Here is a 20,853-nt window from a genome sequence, read left to right as displayed (position 1 = left end):
ACAAAATTTATATAATTATTTATATAAGTATATTTTGGATTATATATTGGATTTTATAACTATAGTGAGCTTTGCTGCATTAACATAATTTTGTATTAATATTTTTTATAATAAAAATTAAACTTACTTAGTTTTCATCAAAGATTAAGAATTTATTTTTATGCAAAGTATGCCAAAGGTTTGTGAGTGCTCAAGAACACAACATTGGGAAATAAAACAACCTTACAGTGCACCTTATTATCCACAAAGGAGGGGGGGGGAACCTCAGCCAAAGGCTCATTGTTACCCACTTTTGGTAGTCTTTCATTTATATTGTGGCAAAGAAAACACTGAATCTAGAAATATCATTCATGAAGCTCTCAGCAACCACAATTTGAATATTTCTTCTCTCCATTTTTTTTTTCTAATACCTGAGTAATTTGGTTTGGTTTATCTGATTATGGCAGAACATGAGAGGGCTATCAGTTGAAGAAGAGGAATACCTTCATGGAGGACTTTCTATGGGAACATGGCTCGTATCCACATTACATCACAATAAACAACAAAAATGCCCATGCAGCCATCCCATTCACTGGAACTGGAGCCAAACTGAACTACTGGCATTCAAACTTACTTGGTTTACTTATCTTATCCACTTATCCAAAAATAATTCAACATTTAAGGTGAACACCTTAAATGTTGAATTATTTTATTATTTATTTATAGAGGTGCAATATCTGAAAATTTGTTGAAATCACTGCCACAAAATTCTGTTTCTTTTGAATTAGAATCAGAATCACAGCTGTCAGTTTGAATTATGAAGTCATCAACTAACTCTTCTAGAAATTCATCTTTGTCCCAATAAGAAGTTTCACGTTTTTTCTATGTAGTTGCATTGCACCATCCATTCTTGAGAAGAGACTTCATCCAAAGCTTCCTGCATTAAACTTTTCAAATGTTCTAATCTTAAGCCACCAGTAATTCTTTTTCATGATCAGTCTTTTAACTGATGACTAAACATAGTCTATTGCATTTAGATCAGTGTTAAGGAGGGAAATGCAAAACATGATGCTCATTTTCTTTTATAACGTTGTCAATTTTATAGATTAGTTTTTTTTTTAAGAGGATTGCATTTTATGAAGTTGAACAGTTCTACTGTTTGCATTTTGGGATCACAGCATATCATTTCCTTCATTAGCCAACTTACCACGCATACCACATTCTGGGGTTGTAAATTGGAAGAATCTTTTCTTACGTGCATTTTTAAAAATTTTTGCAGTTCATTTGACCATGGTAATATTGGCTTTGAGCTGATGCTTTGAACACAAGTTGAGAACCTGAAACAAATCCTGTGGAAGAGCCAGCATGGACAACAGCAGTCTATTTTTTAAATTAACATTCATTTGTGCACCCAAAACTGTGTAATGCTGCTAACATTGCTTAAATGTTAAATTACTATCAATCCAAATGTTAAATTACTATCGATCCATGTTTTGTCAAAGTAAACAATGTGTTATTCACATTCCCCAAGTTTCCTCATTTCTTACAAATAATTATTCCTCCAAAAACAATATCAGGTCTTTCGATAAAAATTATTATTACTATTATTATTGTTTTGTTGTTGTTTATGCATTTTTTCCAGCAAAAATTCATTGAATGCAAAACTTTACACAGTATTTTTGCCATGAAAAGTCTATTTTCTTTCCTATTTCTTATTTATTCCAAACAGTAATTTCTGTACAGTTGGCACTTTCTTTTCTTTAATATAAAAATTTGTCTGCTTTATCCATATTCTCCATACTCTTGTACATTTATCAACATTATCAGTTTCATAGTTTTGATCAGTAGGTATTTTAAGTTCTTTCCAGGTGTACCTTGAAGTTTATTTTCACCTCATGTTTTTAATTGTATACCACAATAACAATGGTAGCTTAAAATGTTATCTTCAAAACTTGAGGGAAAGGAACTACTAAAAAGTTCGTCAAAGCTTAAGAAGTGCAACATTCTGCAACATTGTACATCATTTGAAGTCCTCAGATTTTAAAGGTTAACCTTTCTTAAATTGGAATTTTCTTAAATAAAGAGAAAAAAAAAAAAGTTAACATATATCAGTACAGAAGAATTAACAACAAGACCAAAAATAGTTAAAAGTAATATAAGGCTGAAGAGAAAAGACACACGAAACTGAGAAGAGGAAGAGTAAACTCTTTTCCCCCTCAGCCAACAGTCGCCAAAAACAAATAACTATAAAGCATTCACTCGTTCATCCGTACCTGAAACATACTAGCCTTGTTGCTATAATGACCACCATCTGCCAGACACTATGGTGGAAGCTGTTCCCTTCAAAGACCGACAGTAGTTATCACTTTAAACTACTAAGAACATTCAACAGAACAATGAATAGTGCATGTAAAGAGCAGAGCAGGCACAGAGATTTCTCTGTATTCTGAAGTTAGCTCTGAACTAAAATCTGAGATCTGCCGATCATTCCGGGCTTGTATGGTTTTGCCCCAGCTGCTGAGAAATCTCTAGTACCTTCCACTTCTTGAAATTACTTGAAGGTATATATGGTTAAAGTTACATATAAGGGCTGGATAAGTTTACAGTTACATAATGATATCAATTGCAGTCATTCAATTAAATTACCAATTACATTTATACAGGGATTGGATAAAAATGTCGATTGGATAAAAATGATTGCCAAATTTTGGCTACAAAAATTAGTCACCAAAGCCATCGTCAATTTAGTGGGATACGCCATTAACCTCAATGTTAAATAGACTTGTAATAGACCTGTAACCTTATGTTTCTGGTAGAGGTTTTCTTTTTCAAGCATTGCATGTTACATCATACACATACTACAATTTCACTAAAATTACTTACATATATATGTTGTGTAGCGAATTTAATATTATTAAGTGATTCATAAAAATCAAAATTTTAATTTGTAATTATTCAAAATTTGAGCTACACAACAAGTTGGTTATAGTCTTTTATTTGGCTTATTAATTCTAGTGTAATCTATTTCGGCTATTCGAGTTTACGCGAACTGCGTCTTCAAACTGGTACACTCAGACAATGGATATAGGTGAATTTTTCATGTAATAAACTCAGTTTTTCAGGTTAAAAATTAATTTGATTTCTTAGTATTTAATATCATTATTTGCAGAAAAATTAGCTCTTTAATTTGACATAACTTTCATTTTCCTAACTTTAATTGCATTTTAGTTATGAGCTTTAATTAATAGATTTTTTCCCATTTTCATTGTGATTTCTCCTTTGGGGGGGAAGAAGTGCCCTTTTCTGGTAAAATAGTCATTTTTTCGAGTTTCAGCGTTCCCTCGTTGAGACTGCTTACAGGGTTGTTGAAATTCCAAGTTTTCTCCCTTCACTAGGCGGGGTTATTTGGCGGCAGCTTGGCGACTTAGAATTTCCGTTGGGGTTTAAAAATGGTGGCTTTGGCGAGTTTGCTAACATGAAGGAATGCTGTGGTTGCAACTGGTTTAACTATTGGCGAGGAGTGAGTTGTGCCAAGTTGGCAGTCCGGCGCTTTCCCTTTTAACGGGTTGTTTTGTGGGACGAGGTGACTTTTTGACTTTTTTTTTCACTTATCACACTTTTGAGCCACGAATTAAGCTGAGGTGCGTGCTCTGCGAGCCGGCTAAAAGGAAGAAATGGCGGAGTCTCTTCCGCGTAATCTACGGGGCTCTTGCCCTCGAAAGAAGAATACTACGGATTAATTTCATCAGCCCCATTTTCATCTGCATAATTTTTTCCCCCTCGGCGTTTACTATCAGTAAGTTCCAAATGTTCTATCTGCTGTGAATACCCCCATGTATATACATAATATACACATAAATAGTTTAACAATGGCTTATGTCCAACACTCAGTGATCTTCAGACAAAAACCAAAAATCTCGTCAAAATTGATGACCTGTTGCAGAGCCATCTTCAAGGATGCTACCTATTGAGGAAAATTGTTGATAACCTGCTCCAGTTCTAGTCCTTAGTCAAGTATTCATCCAACAAAAATTTCTTCAACAGAGGTCAATGCTGGTGACGCTTCAACTTTCAAGAAATTCAATGATTATAGTTTTCATGGAACTTTTCTACAAGCCATCTGAGTTTGAAGTTTTTTTTTTTTTTTTTTTTTTTTTCTTATACTCCAAGAAATTAGTTTCCATAGAACTTTTCTACAAGCCATCTGAGTTTGAAGTTTTTTTATGCTTATCCTTCAAGAAATTAGTTTCCATAGAACTTTTCTACAATCCATCTGGATTTTAAGTTGTGACCTGTTAAATTAAGAAATTCTTCTTTGACCACCTCACCAACCAGGCATCCTAGAAGCTACAGCTAAGTGATTTTACATTTTTTTTTCTCAATAGTTAATGGTTGATTTATTTTATTATACACTATTTCTTCTGTACTTGAGAAATTTTTTTTTTTTTCTTGTTATAGATAACTTAATTAGAATGGCTAGGGAAATGTATTATTAGTTAAATAATTTAATTAAAGCAGTAAAAATTTTTTTATCGTTAAGATTTTTATATCAGGTGAAATTAATTGGGTTTCATTACTACGCTGTTGGAATAAGTTGTCTGTTAAGATGTAAAGCCTGATTTTATTTTTAAATATTTTACCCGGTTTATTCTCTCATCTCAAAACTCAAAAATTAAAATGTGCAATATGAAATTAGTATCATTCCGGTTTATTCTCTCATCTCAAAACTCAAAAATTTAAAATGTGCAATAAGAAATTAGTATCATTTTGTTTATGTAACTAAGTTCATAAATGCTTACTCTGTGTGGAATGCTCTTGCAAAGTGTAAATTGTTAAATATTATTTTCCTTTTTTTTTCTCCCCAGGGAGGGTATGTTATTCTATCATACAATGTAAATGATTATGCTTACTAGTATGAATTCAATATAATGTTTGATATTGCAGAATGTTTAGAAGGAAAATTGTGAGTTTATTTTTGTTAAAGTATACCTTTTATTTTATTCAATTATTTCTCCCTAACTGGTTAAAATTTAATCATAACTGGTTAAATAAATAATCATACTCTACTGGATCAGTCAATGGTATATTTATTTGTGCTCATGTCTTTCACTAGTCCACAACTTAGTTTTATTTCAGGGTTAATCCGGTTAATACACAACGCAAAAAAATGATTTTTTTTATTAGGTTATAGGTCAAGTAGATAGGAAAATCCTGTGTGTTATTGTGTCTCTTTAAAAGGCACATAACATTTTCAAAATTTATAATAATATGATAAAATATTGAAATAAGAAAATGACTCAAGTGGATAACTCAAATTAATTAGAACTTAAAAAAAAAAAAAAAAAAAAAGTGAGACTTTGTACATGTATAGCATATGTAGGTATTTCTTATAATTAATAAATGATTAACAAATTTCCAGCATTAGTGGTGTTTTCAATGAAATTTTTTTATGTTTAGTAATTCTGGATCAGGTTCAGAAAAGGATTAAAATTATCTGCATAATGCAGTTCAGTTCAGTTGATGATGAATAAGGATATCTGATCTTTACTAATGGTTAACAGGTAAAGAAGAAGCAAGTACATTACTGTTATATTCATGTTTTTAAATATGTCGGCAAATATCTTTTCCCAATGCTGAAATAGATTTATAATTTTACAAATTTTAAGAATAAGATGGCTTTGCTTAATAAGGAAGTTTTTCAAAGAAATGGCATTAGCTGCTGGAAATTTAGCATATTATTGATTCATTAAGGGACATTCTATTATATAATTATTTCGAGATCCTTTGTCCTCCCAGATACAATGATGGTAAATCTGTCTTATAGCATAATGTTGTGAAAACAACATATAGCATAATAAACACATAGCATAATGTTGCTATGTGTGTATAAACACATAGCAATGTGTGCATAAACACATAGTAATGTAATAATAAGACTTAGCATAATGTTGTTAAACAACATTATGCTAAGTCTTATTATAGATATTGATAACTGTAGAATCAAAATTTTGTCATTTAGATTAATTGTTGGGAGATAATTAAAGATATGTCTGCCCACATTTCACAAATATTTCACTCTTCTTGTCATTTTTTTAAAAATGAGACTGCTAACAAAGATTTTTTTTCAAAATGTGACTTAGGTCAAGGAATGAAAGTGTGTGTGTGATTATGGCAAAGCCTCGAGGGCTATCTGCCTAAGAGGAGGGATGCCTTCATGGAGAACTTTCTAAGGGAAACTGGCTCGTATACACGTTACACATAGGGAAAACCACGAAAACGCCCATGCAGCCAGTCCGTTCGCGGGATTCGAACCTCGGACCGAACTACCAGTGTTCAGCGACTTTACTGCTCGGCCGCTGGTGGGCCAAGGAATGAAAGGACATTCTATGTCATAATTTTCAGTGGTGTCTCTTGCCAACTTATTGCTATGTGACCCAGCATTCCACATGATGAATGATAAAGTGAGACCAACTATATTCATTATGTGAGACCTAACTGTACTTTATTTTTATCAAATGGAAAGGGCAGTTACTTTGACGGCTTAACAAAATAACAAACAGAAATTTGACATAAGCAAGTAAAGAAACATATTTTCAAATTACATACTAAAATTACCAAACTTAAAACACACCTGGCTATTTTTGACTCTTCTGGAACAACTTCAGGTAAATGATTCACAAAAGGGCTAAGTAAATGTCCATCAAGAATCTGATAATTAGGATGCTTTTCAACCTAAAAGATGAAAAATGATTACTTGACAAGCTAACTATTGAATTAAACGATGATGCATATGAAGAACAAACATCACAAGATTTACTTTACAAATCAGATTCATTCTCAAAAGATTATTAAATCTTTTCAATTACTAAGCATCATTAGGGGTAAAATTTCTTTAAACATTAGGTTAATTATTTCAATAAACAAAGAAACTAAAACAGAATAACACATTTTAAGAACTATTTATTTATAACAGTTTGTAGCAGACAAGAATGTTAGAAGAGATAAGCATATTGCATATGATATTTAATTTATGTGGACAACAGGCAACAATGTTGATTAAGATTTGTTCATATGGTTTTTATCTTTATTCCGGTTTCTCCATATGAATTCATTTCATATATGAATTCCATATTCGTTAAAATTTCAATAAGTAAAATTTTAACGAAGTACACCTAATACCACAATGTATTGTTGGTGCAAATATTCCACATAATTTTTTACAGAAATTATCTGTAAAATGGAATATTATCTTATAATGGAAAAGATTTAATATTTGATTTAGTACAGATACAGTTTATAAATACTAAAATAAGAAAATCTTAAAATTTTCCCACAATAATTTTTACCACTATAGTAATCACAATTCTGTTACATCATCTCTGAAGCCAAATATAAATTACTTTATTAACACTCACTACAACATATATATACATAATAAATTTAAATCAAACCTTTGAACAGTATTTTACTTTGTATTTATTAATTATACATATACACACACACAAATCAAAAGAAGGATAAAGAAGGAAAATTGATAAGATTACACAATTTAAATACACATACATGGCAGAAATTAGGGGAGCAGAAGTACTTTAAAGAGCACAAATGCTCTCATTGAGTAGAACAGATATATATACCATAAAAATTAGGCATTAAAACTGATAACGAACTTTAGTATCTTGTTCAATTACAATGAATTTTTTAGTATATATATGTGCAATAAATTTAATTTTTATTGTAAAACTCGCTTCTTATCAGTTATATGGATCACAAATTGGTGACTGCTTTTCTGAGTTGTTGCCAACACGAACATTGGCAATATTTTCCGATATGATAAATTCAAAACAAAAATAGAGATAAAAATTTTAATTATAATGAGATTTGATGAAATTTACTCAATAAAAAAAATATTGTGTTACATTGAAATTTGTGGCAGTCATAGCAGAACTACTGTTGATAAAATTTCATTATATTTATCATTACTGGTAGCATTTTGCAACATATATTCTGCGAGATATGAGACCAACTGCTATCTTACAGTGCCTCTATCCTTTTTATTTTGCGGATCCCCAAAGTCCACGTGGCATGACTGTGTGGACAAAAATACAGTTATGGCAAAATTTTCTTCAGTTGAAAGAAGTTCCGTAGCACAGTGGCTCTCAACCCATTTTGCTCTGTACACCCTTTTCACTATTACCTAAGATTATACCTCCTCTTTTCCAAAATCCAAAAAATGCATATAATACACTTGTATACATTTAGATTATTTTTAATGCATTTTCTAAATTAAACTAAAATAGACGAAATGTTGATAAATACCAAAACTTTGTAGGGTTATACTTGATTTGGTAATGCTAATTAATTAGTCCAATAAACCTGTAGAGTTATTAGGTTACTTTGAGGCAGGAGATGTGCAAAATGAGCAATGCCCTCGCTGAGGTTCGAACCTGGACCTCTCGAATACACACCGAGTGTGCTAACCATTACACGACAAAGGCATGCTGGAGGGAGGTAGAAAATACTTTATATACTCCCCCTTTTAAAGGGTGACTGGGAATTAGAGGACCTAGCCACCAAATCCTGCTGGTAAAGAATCAACATTAATCACCTTTTTAGTTCGGGCGCCACTGTAGAAACATTAGAGTATTTTTGATGTAAGAGATGTGCAAAATGAGCAATGCCTTCGCCAGGACTCAAAACTGGACCTCTCAAATACGCGGATGTACTAACTGTAATACCACGAACACATGCTGGAAGGAGGGAGAAAATACCCTAACAGGCATCAAGTGAGTTACTACTATGTCTGAAAGAACAAAGTTGTAAGAAGATTAAAGAAAAACCTTTTTTATTTAAACAGAAATTAGGACACAAACACACTCTACTGTGCTACAAATTAACCACAATTCATACTGATGCAAATAAACCAAAATTTTAGTTAAATGTGTGCCAGTAGTTAAAGACTAAACAATTAATAACTATTGTACTAGAGGCTGGCACACTACTCTACCAGAGCATCAGAATTAAAATGTCAGCCCGCCATTATTCATAGCTTTTCTTTTTCCAGACTCGTCAAAATTATGTTTTTTTTTTTTTTTAATTCTCTTTTCCACCATTTCTGGCATCCTTCCCTTTTAGGACCTTGTAGTCCAGATATATGCACTACATTTCTAGATAGCCCTTCACTGTTCACACTTGGCGATTTCCCAAAACCTCTTGTTCTAGTGGCATATCAGCATGCTCATAATAGTGCTAGATAATAGCTGACATAAGCTTTGGTCATTTTGTCCTTTCAGAAATCTTACTGTTTACCTTAACTACCTTATCTACTAATTTAGAAACTGCGCAAAATATTACTCTGCAAAACAACTTCATTAAAAAAAAAAAAAAATTGCATACAACAAAATTACAATGAAATAAGCAATATTTCTTAATACAAATATTAATTATCCAAACAAATAAATTAACAAACTTTCCATTGCCTTCTCTTAACAAACATCCAGTATTTAAGAGAAACATTAAATTTAAAAACTGCACAGAATTATTGCCCTCATTTTTCAAAGTCGCAACAGTGCTGATTTTCAACATTCAGCAGTCCAGTATACAATTGAATGAAAAACTGTTGCCAAAACCACATTTCTAAAAGAATGGAACTATTCAAAATGATGTGATAAAATCGAAAAGATAAAACAAACAAAACTCACTCAAATTAAAAAAAAAAAAAAAAAAAAAAAAAAAAAACCTTCAAGCTGCACTGACTCTTATCTAGATGCACCTATATACTAAATTTTGTATTCCTGGGTCTATTACACGCAGCATGAAAGACATGCTGACTCTTTCTTTTATTATATGCAGAGATTCTCGCATTTTAGGAGCCCATCATATGAATCTGGTTGATAAATTCTTCCTGGAACACAAACGGGTGATAGCAGTGTGATCGGTATGCACATTACCTCGTATCTTCCCAAAATACACTTGACATTTCAGTATTGCCAAAAGGACTGCTAATGCTTCGCTCTCGACAGTGGTATAATTTCTTTCCCAAAATCAGATACATTTGTGAAAATTCTGAATTTGCAGTCTGCTTCAGGAAATTTCAAGATGGGAGCTTGAATTAATGCTGCTTTAAGTCTTTCAAGTGCTGTGTTTGTTTCTGCTGACTGGGTGAACCTGGTGTTTTTGTTTCTCTTCAAGTTTAATAGTGATTCTGCTATATGAGCAAAATCTTTGATGAAAGTCCTATAATGAAGCAAAAGCCCAAGAATAATGCCAACTTTTTGTTGTAAAATTTTTATCACTATGATTTTAGAATCTTCAGCTTTGATTCCCCTTTAAGATATTTTAAAGCCCAGATAACAAAGTTATATGACTGCAAATTTACATTTGGCATCATTCACCTTTACACTGGCAACTTTTAGAAGTGAAAACAATTTGTGTAAATTCCAAATATATTCATCAATTGTCTCCTAACTATTATATTGTCTAAATAAATAAATGTACATTTTCGAGGACAGGTCTTAGGATAATAACCACAGCTATTTGAAACATGGCAGATGCTCCACATAAGCTGAATGACATTCTAAGAAATACATAAACTCCTGATTTGGTAATAAATGACATTTTGGCACATGTTCTGGTTGGATTAATAGTCAAAGACTACTCAATTAATCACTATATTAGAAGCTAGCTCACTACTCTACTGGAGTGTTAGTACTAAAATGTTGGCCACAAGTAAATGCAAATTTGAATAATTGCAACTGACAGAGCTGGCAGGAAATTAAAATGTAGCAGGCACAAAATTTAAAAACTTCAGTTTAATTTCTGACTACTCATTTGCATTCTGGTGAGAAATATGGAAAAGAGAAGCACAATTTAAGGCTGAAATTATAAATACCATATTTTCCAGTATGCATCTATAATTATGAGCTATATTTTTCTATATATATATAGCTATATTCTATTCTCCATATAATGTGCACCCAATTCTTTAGGAAGAAACATAAAAGATACATGTGCAGTCTCTTATATTACAAGGTCACTTATTCGAAGATTTGTCCTAGCCTTTCGAACAATGGTATTCCGAACTGACAAGTGGTAAGGGGAACAGCATGCGTGTGGGTTAAATGCTTAACCTGTTCACGACAGGCATCCCTGTTACCGAAGCGTTGTCTTAGGACGGCGCATTAACCGGATGCGTCGTGTTGTGGGGATGGGCAATTCGCACTGCTAAGTCAAACATTGGAAAAAAAATTCATATAAATTAAATTTGTCATCCAATTGTTCCAATTTTTGATACATTATGAGAATAATTTTTCCATTATCCCACAATTAAATAATTTTTCCTTTATCCCACAATTATATATATGGAAAAGCATCCAAGCAATCGCAGATTTTATTTAACACAGCATATAATTAAAAAATATTAAAACTGTCTTTCATAAAAAGTCAATGTGCAAACAGCGAAAAGGAAGCAATGTTTCAAAAAAGAGACAGTGTATGATATTTTTTGAAACATGGGTGTATGCAAAGTCCAATGTTGCAAATGTCACGGGAATAGAATATCAGCAAATTTGACTCATTTAGCATTTGTGTGTCTTCTATGGTCAGATAGCGCTTTCGTTTTGCCATTAAAAAAATAGAACACCAGCAATAGAACATTAAAAAAAAAAAAAAAAAAAAAAAAAAACTTTCTCTAAGCCATACAAAATATTCGTCTCAATGCCAGAAAAAAAAGTCTCTAACAATAGAACATCTACTCCACTATACGGGGATAAAAAATAAAATAATTAATTTTAAAAGTATTCCAGAACATCGAGAACATGTTCATTTGTTTATATGAAATGACACAGTAAGAGCCATCACATTACTCAACACTAACGAATTAGCATTCTTCTATGTTTCAAATACCTATATCGCGAAAATAAAAATAAAAAGTACCTTTCAAAGCATCAAGAAAACATGCACTTGTTTATATCAAATGTAGTTAAAGAGACATTACACTGCTCAACACCCACCCACGAATCTCCCTCTCATTCCGAAACAAAATATCAAAAATAAAAAACATTGCATAGGAATGAAGGTACACATACTTAAACTTTCAATATATTTCCGCATAACAGACATACAGTTACATCTAACGGCAACAAAAAATACTAATTAAACGTTCTATCTAAAAAGTCAAATGTGGTACGGCCGGCCATAGGAGGGAAATAAATAGCGATTCAAATATGACACACCCGGCCATGAGGTAATGTTCACTGATGCACATATGACACGCCGTACTGAATAGCTTAAGGGAGTAAATATAGCTGCAAAGAGGGTACATTGTATTCAGTGCAAGTGTCCAAGATAATGCTATTGTAGGATTTAAAAAAAAAGGGGGATATAAGTTAGAGTACTAATGCACTTCCAACCTGAAAGGATTCACGGAATTATGATTCAGATGGTTTCTCTTTCTGTGGTCATTTCAAGCCAAGATTTTGAAGGTTTTAGTTACAACAGAAAATACAATTAATCTACTGTTCCTTCTAGTAGTAAATATGGCTTCTGCCAAATGAAAGAACACAGTGCTGGTTTCAAAAGTCATTCAGTTTGCGAAAGAAAATGGAAATCGTGCTACAACAAGGATGTTTGGTGTTGGTGAAAGATGGAATGGATGATGATTATTTATTTATGAATCAGAGTAACAGTGATGGTAGAGATGAAACAGAAATCGATGATGTGCCTGAAGATATAACAGAAGATGAATACGATGAACTTTTCATGTTATCCGATAACGAAAATTTTTAAGTTCAAAAGGTATGTTATTTCTTTTAAATAAACAGCATAGTACAAGTAAAAATGTAACTTTGTATGATGATTTTTTCCATGTTTTTAATCTATCCTTTTCATATTTGGTGTACAATGAGCACCCGTAAATTTTGATCACATTTTTGGGGTTAAAAGTGCAAATTATACGCCTGAATATACAGTAACTGGTTAATTACGATAAAATTCCCTACAACTTGAATAAAATTATTTTTTTATATTCATAGAATAAAACTAAATACTTATTTAACAGATAAATAAAATCTGACCACATTTTTCCCTCCTGAAACTATAAAATTCCTCTCTAGTTAAGATCCTCTGTTATAGCGTCTTTGTTCATCGGCAAATTAAAGATTTTAATCTTTGCAGCAAAAAGGCAGAAAAACCTAGCTAACATGAATAAAATGGCACTAAATTCAAACTAACTGTTATTAACATGCTACTAGTATTCCAAAATAATACCACCTATTTATAATATCAACAACTTTACTCACACACGGAAGCGGTGTAGCACCAGGGTGCTTGGATCAAGGACCCTACCCTTTGTTGAATATGTAGGTTGCTTCGAATGTTGTCATGAGTAACTAACATAGAATATAATTTTTTAAAAAATTATTATGTTATAACTTTTGAGTAAAAGAAGAGTGAGATAACTGGTAATTCTAGCAATAATAAAGTCTGCGCCAAATTCCAATAAAGAACTAAAAATGCTATCTGGGACTGAGAAAGGAAAAACGAGCTGGCTTTAACCTGAGTCTAGAAATGCATATAATACATACATACAACACAGACAGAGTGAGTCAATTGGTGAACTTAAATTATAACATAAGTCACAAATGTACAATACAAGTAAAGTATGTCAATTTAAATAATATGTGTACTAAGTATGGCCATAGGGCATTTACAATCATTTGGGTCATTCACATCATAATCGTAAACCCTCATAACAGGGTTGTTGATACTGTAATATCAATAACTGGTATAAGCCAGGATATTTGAAAACTGTGGCACATAATTATAATATCAGCAATCAATAGAAGCCAGAATTTAGCATGTCTACCTTTTAGTGTTTGACTTCAAGGCTTCTATAACCAATACATACCTAAAATTTTTATTCTGTATTGTTAAAGCAGAAAAGAAGTGATACCAAGATCTAATATTCGAGTTTTGTTTAATTTGAGAAATCTGGCTGCCCCCCCCTACTGTGAGTTTGTGTGTATGTGCTCTTGTTGTGCTGTTCTAATGAAATTATAGAATAATTTTTAAGGTGCAGACGGCAAGAGTGTCCATCTGAGCAAAATATGTGTAGGTTCTCATTTGCGTACATAAATAATATTTTTTAATAGAAGTGATATTAACAGTGAAACAGTCTACTACATTTGTGAATCTCATGAATTTTGTTTATGTGTGTGATCTGATTCAATGTTAAGAAACCCATTATTAAATAATAAAATATTTGTACATGTGTTCCTTGCACTGTGGGAAAATGGCAGCACCTTGATCTACCAAATGTTACACACACAGTCTTTCACCTAAACATGCACATCTCAAAACCCAAATTTTGAATCTGCTTTTTATTTACTTCATGTTTTGTGGGAATTTCAACTCTTTTGCATCAATACAGACCCAAATCAGTTTCACTCAAACATGTATCATACATGTGTATTTTTGTTGGAATGGATTTCCTCCCCCCCCATGCCAAATAGAATGCTACAGCACTAAAAATAACCTACTTAAGTAAAGCAAAAACTTTTTTCTTGGAATCTTCATGTGCTTTCACCATTTGCCATAGGATAGGATTGCAACTTCGGGCATCAATAGCTAAACACTGACGCTTAACAAAGGACAAGGAAGCTGCATTCAAACAACAGAACTATTGTTAGTTGCTTCAAAAAATGATTGCCATGTCATTCAACAACATCCAAAAGTAATGAGCCATACACTAATATGATGGAGAAAAGCACCAGGCAGAAAATAATTCAGGCAACCTGCTGATGTCTGAATGGTCGGGCGTTTGGGGCAACTTCAATGTGAAAGAGTTAAGAAATTTTTTTAATAATGAATTCCAAAGCGATCTGTTGCCATATCTATAATTCAAATTTAATAAAAAAAACTCAGCGATTTCAAAGAAATATGCTGCCACTGCTCAAAATAAAATGTTTTTATCTACTGTACAACAAAGTGTCAGACAAATTTAATCTGTCTATTATTAATTAACAAACTAAGCAATTTAAAAGCAATAAATGAAGTTCATATTTATTTCTTAGCTGGGCTCATTAAAATTATAATTATAATTTTTCCTTTTTATAATAATAAATGTAAGCAGCTAGTCACACACCAAAAAATTTTTTTACCAGATAAACAAATAGCTATAACAGCTATAGCAACAAAACAAGCAAAAAAACAAAACAAAACAAAACTCTCTTATTTGACACATCAGACCTTAAATTATCAGTGTGTATCAACATAAAATATAATCATATGACTAACAACAAGAATAATATATTTAAAAAATGAAAGTGGTTGTCCCATTACAAACACAGCTGGCTTTCAGCAAAAATAAAAATAACATAAAAATAGGAATAAATGTTACCACATTTGTAAAAGCAACATCAAGGAAATTAACTTGGAAATTCTCAACTTGCAAAATTAGAAAAATAATCTCAATTTCTTTATTAGATATTTTGGAACATATTTTATAAAAGGTAATCATTTTGTAACTATGGTACAAAGTACAAAATCCCGATGTCCAATATACAGACTTTCAAACCAGCAGCAGCAGTTTTTTTTTTTTTTTTTTTGTTTGTTTTGTTTTGTTTTGTTCTTCCAAGAAATTTTTTTGTGGAAAGGGAGAAAGCATTAGATTCTGAGTTTTAGTTAGTGTTTTGCTTTAGCATATACTTAATGCTTCATGCATGTGCAATAAACATTTTTAATAACATAAGTATGTGGAAAGATTCTTAATTTCCTTTTGGCATGTTAAAGAAACACTATGATTTATTAGGATAAATCCATATGATCAATAATATTTCCATTTCTTGTGTCAAAGAAAGACACCATTGTTTTCTGCAATATTCGCAGAGGAGAATTTTGTATTGCAGTTGGAGGCAAGACAGCCATAACTAAGCACTTAAACACCAACAAACATAAGCAATCATTAGATGCATCAACTTCCAGTAGTAAAATAACAAATTTTTTTTAAACTTCTAATTACTCCAAAAAGGAAAAACTGCAATGGAAGCTGTAATGGAGCGAATATTTTCATTTCATACAATAATTCACAATCAAAATTTTGGTAGTATGAATTGTACAATGAAATTATTGAAAAACTTTCACAATTCTAAATTTTCATGTGCCAGACCAAATGTGGGGCTATTATTAAATCAGTATTCAAAAATTACTGTGATAATACAGTACTTGCAGAAGACTTAAAAAATACAGCATTTGTAATGGTTTTATCTGATGCTTCAAATCATAATGAAACAAAATTGTATCCGATACTAGCAAGATATTATAATGTTAATAAGGGCGTTCATGCAAAAATTTTAAATTTAGAGTCCATTGAGGGTGAAACTGCTGAAATTTCGGAGAACCCCACCCCCATATATTATTTCATAAATGAAAACAATTTGAAATATAAAGTTGTTACAATAACAGCGGATAATACAAACACAAATTCTGGAGGGTGAAGACGCAAAGGAATAAGTAATGTCTATGTAAAATTACAATGTTTACTCCAAAAGAAAATACTACGCATAGGTTGTAATGCACATATTCTGTCGAATGCAATAAACACAGCATTCGACAAAAGATGTAAGGTAATAATAATGACAATTTATTTTTATTTTAGTCGTTTTATGGTTTGCGTGACTACTTTGAAAAAATTTTGTGAAGATGCAAATGTTGAATACAAGAAACTTTTAGGATATTCAAAAGCTAAATGGCTTGCTTTAATACCTGCTTTTACAATTATTTTAGCCTCTCGATTCATATTTTTTAAGTTTAGACAAATGTCCAAAAATTCTAGAATCTTTTTTCAATAATGAATTATCAGAGGTATTAACGTAATTTGTCCATAATCAGGCATCTGTTTTCCACAAAACGATTCAAAAGATTGAAGGCGAACATATTTCAGCTACAGAAGTTTGCCTTATTTTGAACGATTTTGTCCTTCAATATAAATCATGATTTGAAGAAAAATTTATTTCTTTAACAATAAAAAGGAAATTGTCAAACTTAAAGGAATCAAATCTGGGCATAATGGAAAAGTTTACCAAAGAAGCACAAAATTTTTATGAAATATGTTTCCAATATGTCGAAGAATGGTCAGAAACAAATATCACAATAAACAACAATTGGTACTATTCCGTCTTGAGGACCGTAAAAAATTGCAGCAAAAATGTATGCGCAAAAGCGCCAAATCTAGCAAACGTGCCCATTTAACAGTGCACTAAATCTAGCATAAGCCCTGATTTCAAATTGCATAAGTTTAGATAGTTCTATATTTCTTAAGACGCCATTGAAATACTAGTTTAATTGGGAATAGCCTATGACGAAAAGTCTGCAATAGAATTTTTTCAAAGAAAAGGCATCATTCATTATAGAAAATTTTGTTTGAACAACCAACGAGATGAAATTATGCTCTAGCGATAACTTGGTACTGAAATAGCGATTCAGGAATCCATTCAGTTATGTTTAGCCTTTTTTATATAAATTATAATAATAGAAAAGTATTATATGAAATTAACTTTTCATATAAATTAAAACAATAATCTTTAGATAGTTATTTACTATTGTACTTCCTTTCTTATGTTAGGGTTACCGCAATTATTTTGGCAGCACTGGCATCAACAACAGTTTGGCGATTTTTTACGGTCCTCAAAACGGAACAGTACCTAACAATTTTAAATGGTGTTTTCTGACTTCATTGCAAGTAAACTGGGTAGATATTGAAAATTGTCTTGAGTTTTTATCGAAAGAAATGCCCGATATTAAAATTGATGACAATCATCTGTTTGAAGAAATTAGAAGATTGAATGTATATTTAAACATTGATAAATTACAACAATGGGAAAAATCAACATATTGAAATTGATAAAAGATGAGTGGAAAATTTTAACCATTTGAAAAATGAACACATTCCATATGAAAATTTAGTTATTCTTGTTGAATTTACATTGTGTTGCCCTGGAACTAATGCAGCAGTTGAAGGAGTATATTTTATTTGGTAATGATTTTTGGACAAGTAAGAAATCAAGATTGAATGCTGATACTTTAGCTGCAGCACTTACTGTAAAATTCAATATGAAGAATATTTCTTGCTCCAATATTTCCACTATTTTGTTAGAAAATGATATATTGACAAAACAATAGAAAATTCATTCAATAGAAAAATATTCCTTTAATTAAATAATTAAAAGGGATGCAGACATAATTGTTGTATTTGTGTTTAAATTAATAAAATGTTTCATCTATTTGCGATTTACTTTTTTCTTAAACTTTTTGTCCTCCTTTTCATTGTAAAAAAATTGGTCACCTTAGCAAAACAAAATTTAGCAGAGTCTTTAGAGGGATTTTCTATCCCAAAAGTTTCAAATATATTTTTGTGTAATGAAAATAAATAATTTTTTTTTTATATTTTATAATCTCTGCAGCCAAGCCATAAATGTTGAATACTCAACAGTTCTACATTAATTCTATATTCAACAGTTCTAAATTAATTCTATATCAAGTTAAAATATACTTAATCAGTAACTCATATAATAATTTGGACACTGGAAAGTTTTGTTGAAATGTTTTGACAGATTATGTTTCTTTTTATAATTTTTTTGTTTTAAATGGTAATACATCACAAGAACTATAATCTGCATTTGCAAATTATCAATTATATAGAAAAATATACAAAGAGTTCCATATATGAAGTGAACATGACAAGATGCTGCGGATTAACAGCAAGTTCTGTTAAGATATTTAACAATTCATCATTTTAAAGGTGGAAAAGTATTTGAAATATCAAAAAAAAAAAAAAAAAAAAAATCTTGATGCAAAATGTTCAGCTATCTTTGATCCTATGAAATGATGGGAATTCCAAAGAGCTGTTGAAAATGCCCTAAATTCTGGACCATATTCTAAGGTAATACATAGGATTTGGAGATTAATAATACAAAATATCAAACAAAACCCAAACATTAGTATCATAAAACTTGTATGGGATTTAAAAGAACAGTTGAATAAAAGTTAACCGTGAAATTATCAGAACAGTCATTAGGGCTCATGTATAAAGTGGGCAATCAGCCAAAGATTTATCTTACTGAAGCAGTGTTTTTTACAGATAAGTCAAGATTTAATAGATTTGGATATGATAGATGAATTCTAAACTTCTAAAATTATGATGGACTAATTCTTGTGAAGAATCTAATAAAGAACTTAATTAGAAAAGCCTATTGCTCTACTTTGCTTGTGGTTTGAAGTTATCAAAGCTTTTTCCATATTTTCCGAATTAAAATTACTTTGAACATGTATGGAGGGAGTAGGAAAAAGAACCAGGAAACATGACATTTCTTTCACAGCTCTACTATAAACAATACATACGGAAAAATAGAACAAAATGGACATTCTTATATGAAAAAATTAGTTGAATTCATGACAAAGCACATGAAAAGTGTAATTTAATTATCTAATAAAATATCGAAGTACCGTGTTCTTATTGAGTATGAACTGTTTGTTCAAAGTGTTTAAATATTTATGTGAATTTATTTTCAAAACATGCAAGTAAAAAGATAAAAAGATGACCAATAGTATACATGAAAGAAAGCCAGTTTGCTAACATTTAGTAACTGATACTTACAAATAAAACTGAAAAACCCACATGTCTGAAAACAAATGTGAGCCACTGTATGTAATGATGATATGATACACCCTAATAGAATATGCATACATACGAAACTCAAAAATTATAAAAAATTTAAATTCCTAGAATTTCATCATGATTGGAAAATCAATTTAGCATTCTCTCAAATGACATAGAATTTTCTATGATCTTCTATGATTCATCTTTTTACATTCTAATTCTAAATATATTTAAATGCTTTTATGCTTTAAAATAAAAATACACAATAAGAATTTAATAATAATTTTGAGATCACATTTAAAAATTATATATAAGTACTTAAAAAGAAAAGTTAATAGTTGAATAACTAAAAAAATTTTTACATACATTGTCAATGATAACAGGATAATCAGATTCCACTAAATGTTGACATGTCTCACGATTTGCTATCACTTTACGAAACGCAAAAAGTCTAAAAGTAAAATTAAATCAGTCATTTTAAAGGAATCAAAAGATTTTAGAAATCAATACATATGGTCACGAAACATTAAATTCTATAAAATATTTACAAATTTCATAACAACTCAAATTAATGCATTAAGAATAAATTTTACTTTACATTAAAATTTTAATTTGTTAATATAAAAATAATAAATACCTTTTCAAATTATCAGGCTTGCCCCAACCTTTCGTAAAAAACTTCGCCAGCATAATGCTGCGATATATAGCATCTAATTTACTTAACGACGGCATTTCAGTACTTTTTTATGGGAATTTAAACCTAGGATTCTGAAAAATAAATATAAAATATTTTATGTTAATTTAAGGAATATTATTACAGAAGACAATAACTCGGGAAAACTGTTTAAAATCAGAAGCATTTCAAACATGCATATTAGGAATGACAATAATTTTTATTAATCACCATTGTTGATTTTAAAATAAAGAGTCAGTGACAGATAGTAATCAATAAAACATATTTAGGATCACAAAATCATGTTTTATCCATACATTGGCAAAAGAATATTTATATATTTCTATGTTTAATAAAAGACACAGAAAACACAGAAAACTAAAAACAGAACGATCCTGTTTCTACTAAAATATTTTACGATAAAAGGGTCATTGCTTTGAATTACGTTTATAGAGTTTAAACAGTCAACATAAACAGATCACCTCACACATTCGATTTGTTGCCATATTACTAAATGTATTTATATATTTATTCTTTGCAACATACT

The 20,853-nt window shown here is 30.8% G+C and overlaps 1 protein-coding gene across 1 annotated transcript in view; it reads right to left on the bottom strand.

The window, feature by feature from the left end:
• The window catches only part of LOC118193162 (cardiolipin-specific deacylase, mitochondrial), a 53,124-nt gene extending 32,379 nt beyond the window's left edge, over positions 1 to 20,745 (bottom strand). Inside the window, exons 1-4 of the mRNA XM_035364202.2 lie at positions 20,538 to 20,745; positions 20,271 to 20,401; positions 20,000 to 20,084; positions 6,611 to 6,711 (exon numbers count right to left, since the gene is read on the bottom strand). Of these exons, the coding sequence (XP_035220093.2) occupies positions 6,611 to 6,711; positions 20,000 to 20,084; positions 20,271 to 20,365 (281 nt within the window). The 5' untranslated portion in view covers positions 20,366 to 20,401; positions 20,538 to 20,745. The remainder of the gene's footprint in view (positions 1 to 6,610; positions 6,712 to 19,999; positions 20,085 to 20,270; positions 20,402 to 20,537) is intronic.
• Positions 20,746 to 20,853: the final 108 nt, after the last annotated feature.

Source organism: Stegodyphus dumicola, chromosome 2 (assembly GCF_044657685.1).
Source record: "Stegodyphus dumicola isolate Sdum_Otavi_A_Nest chromosome 2, ASM4465768v1".
Classification (NCBI taxonomy): domain Eukaryota; kingdom Metazoa; phylum Arthropoda; class Arachnida; order Araneae; family Eresidae; genus Stegodyphus; species Stegodyphus dumicola.
This window is presented reverse-complemented; position numbering and strand designations above follow the sequence as displayed.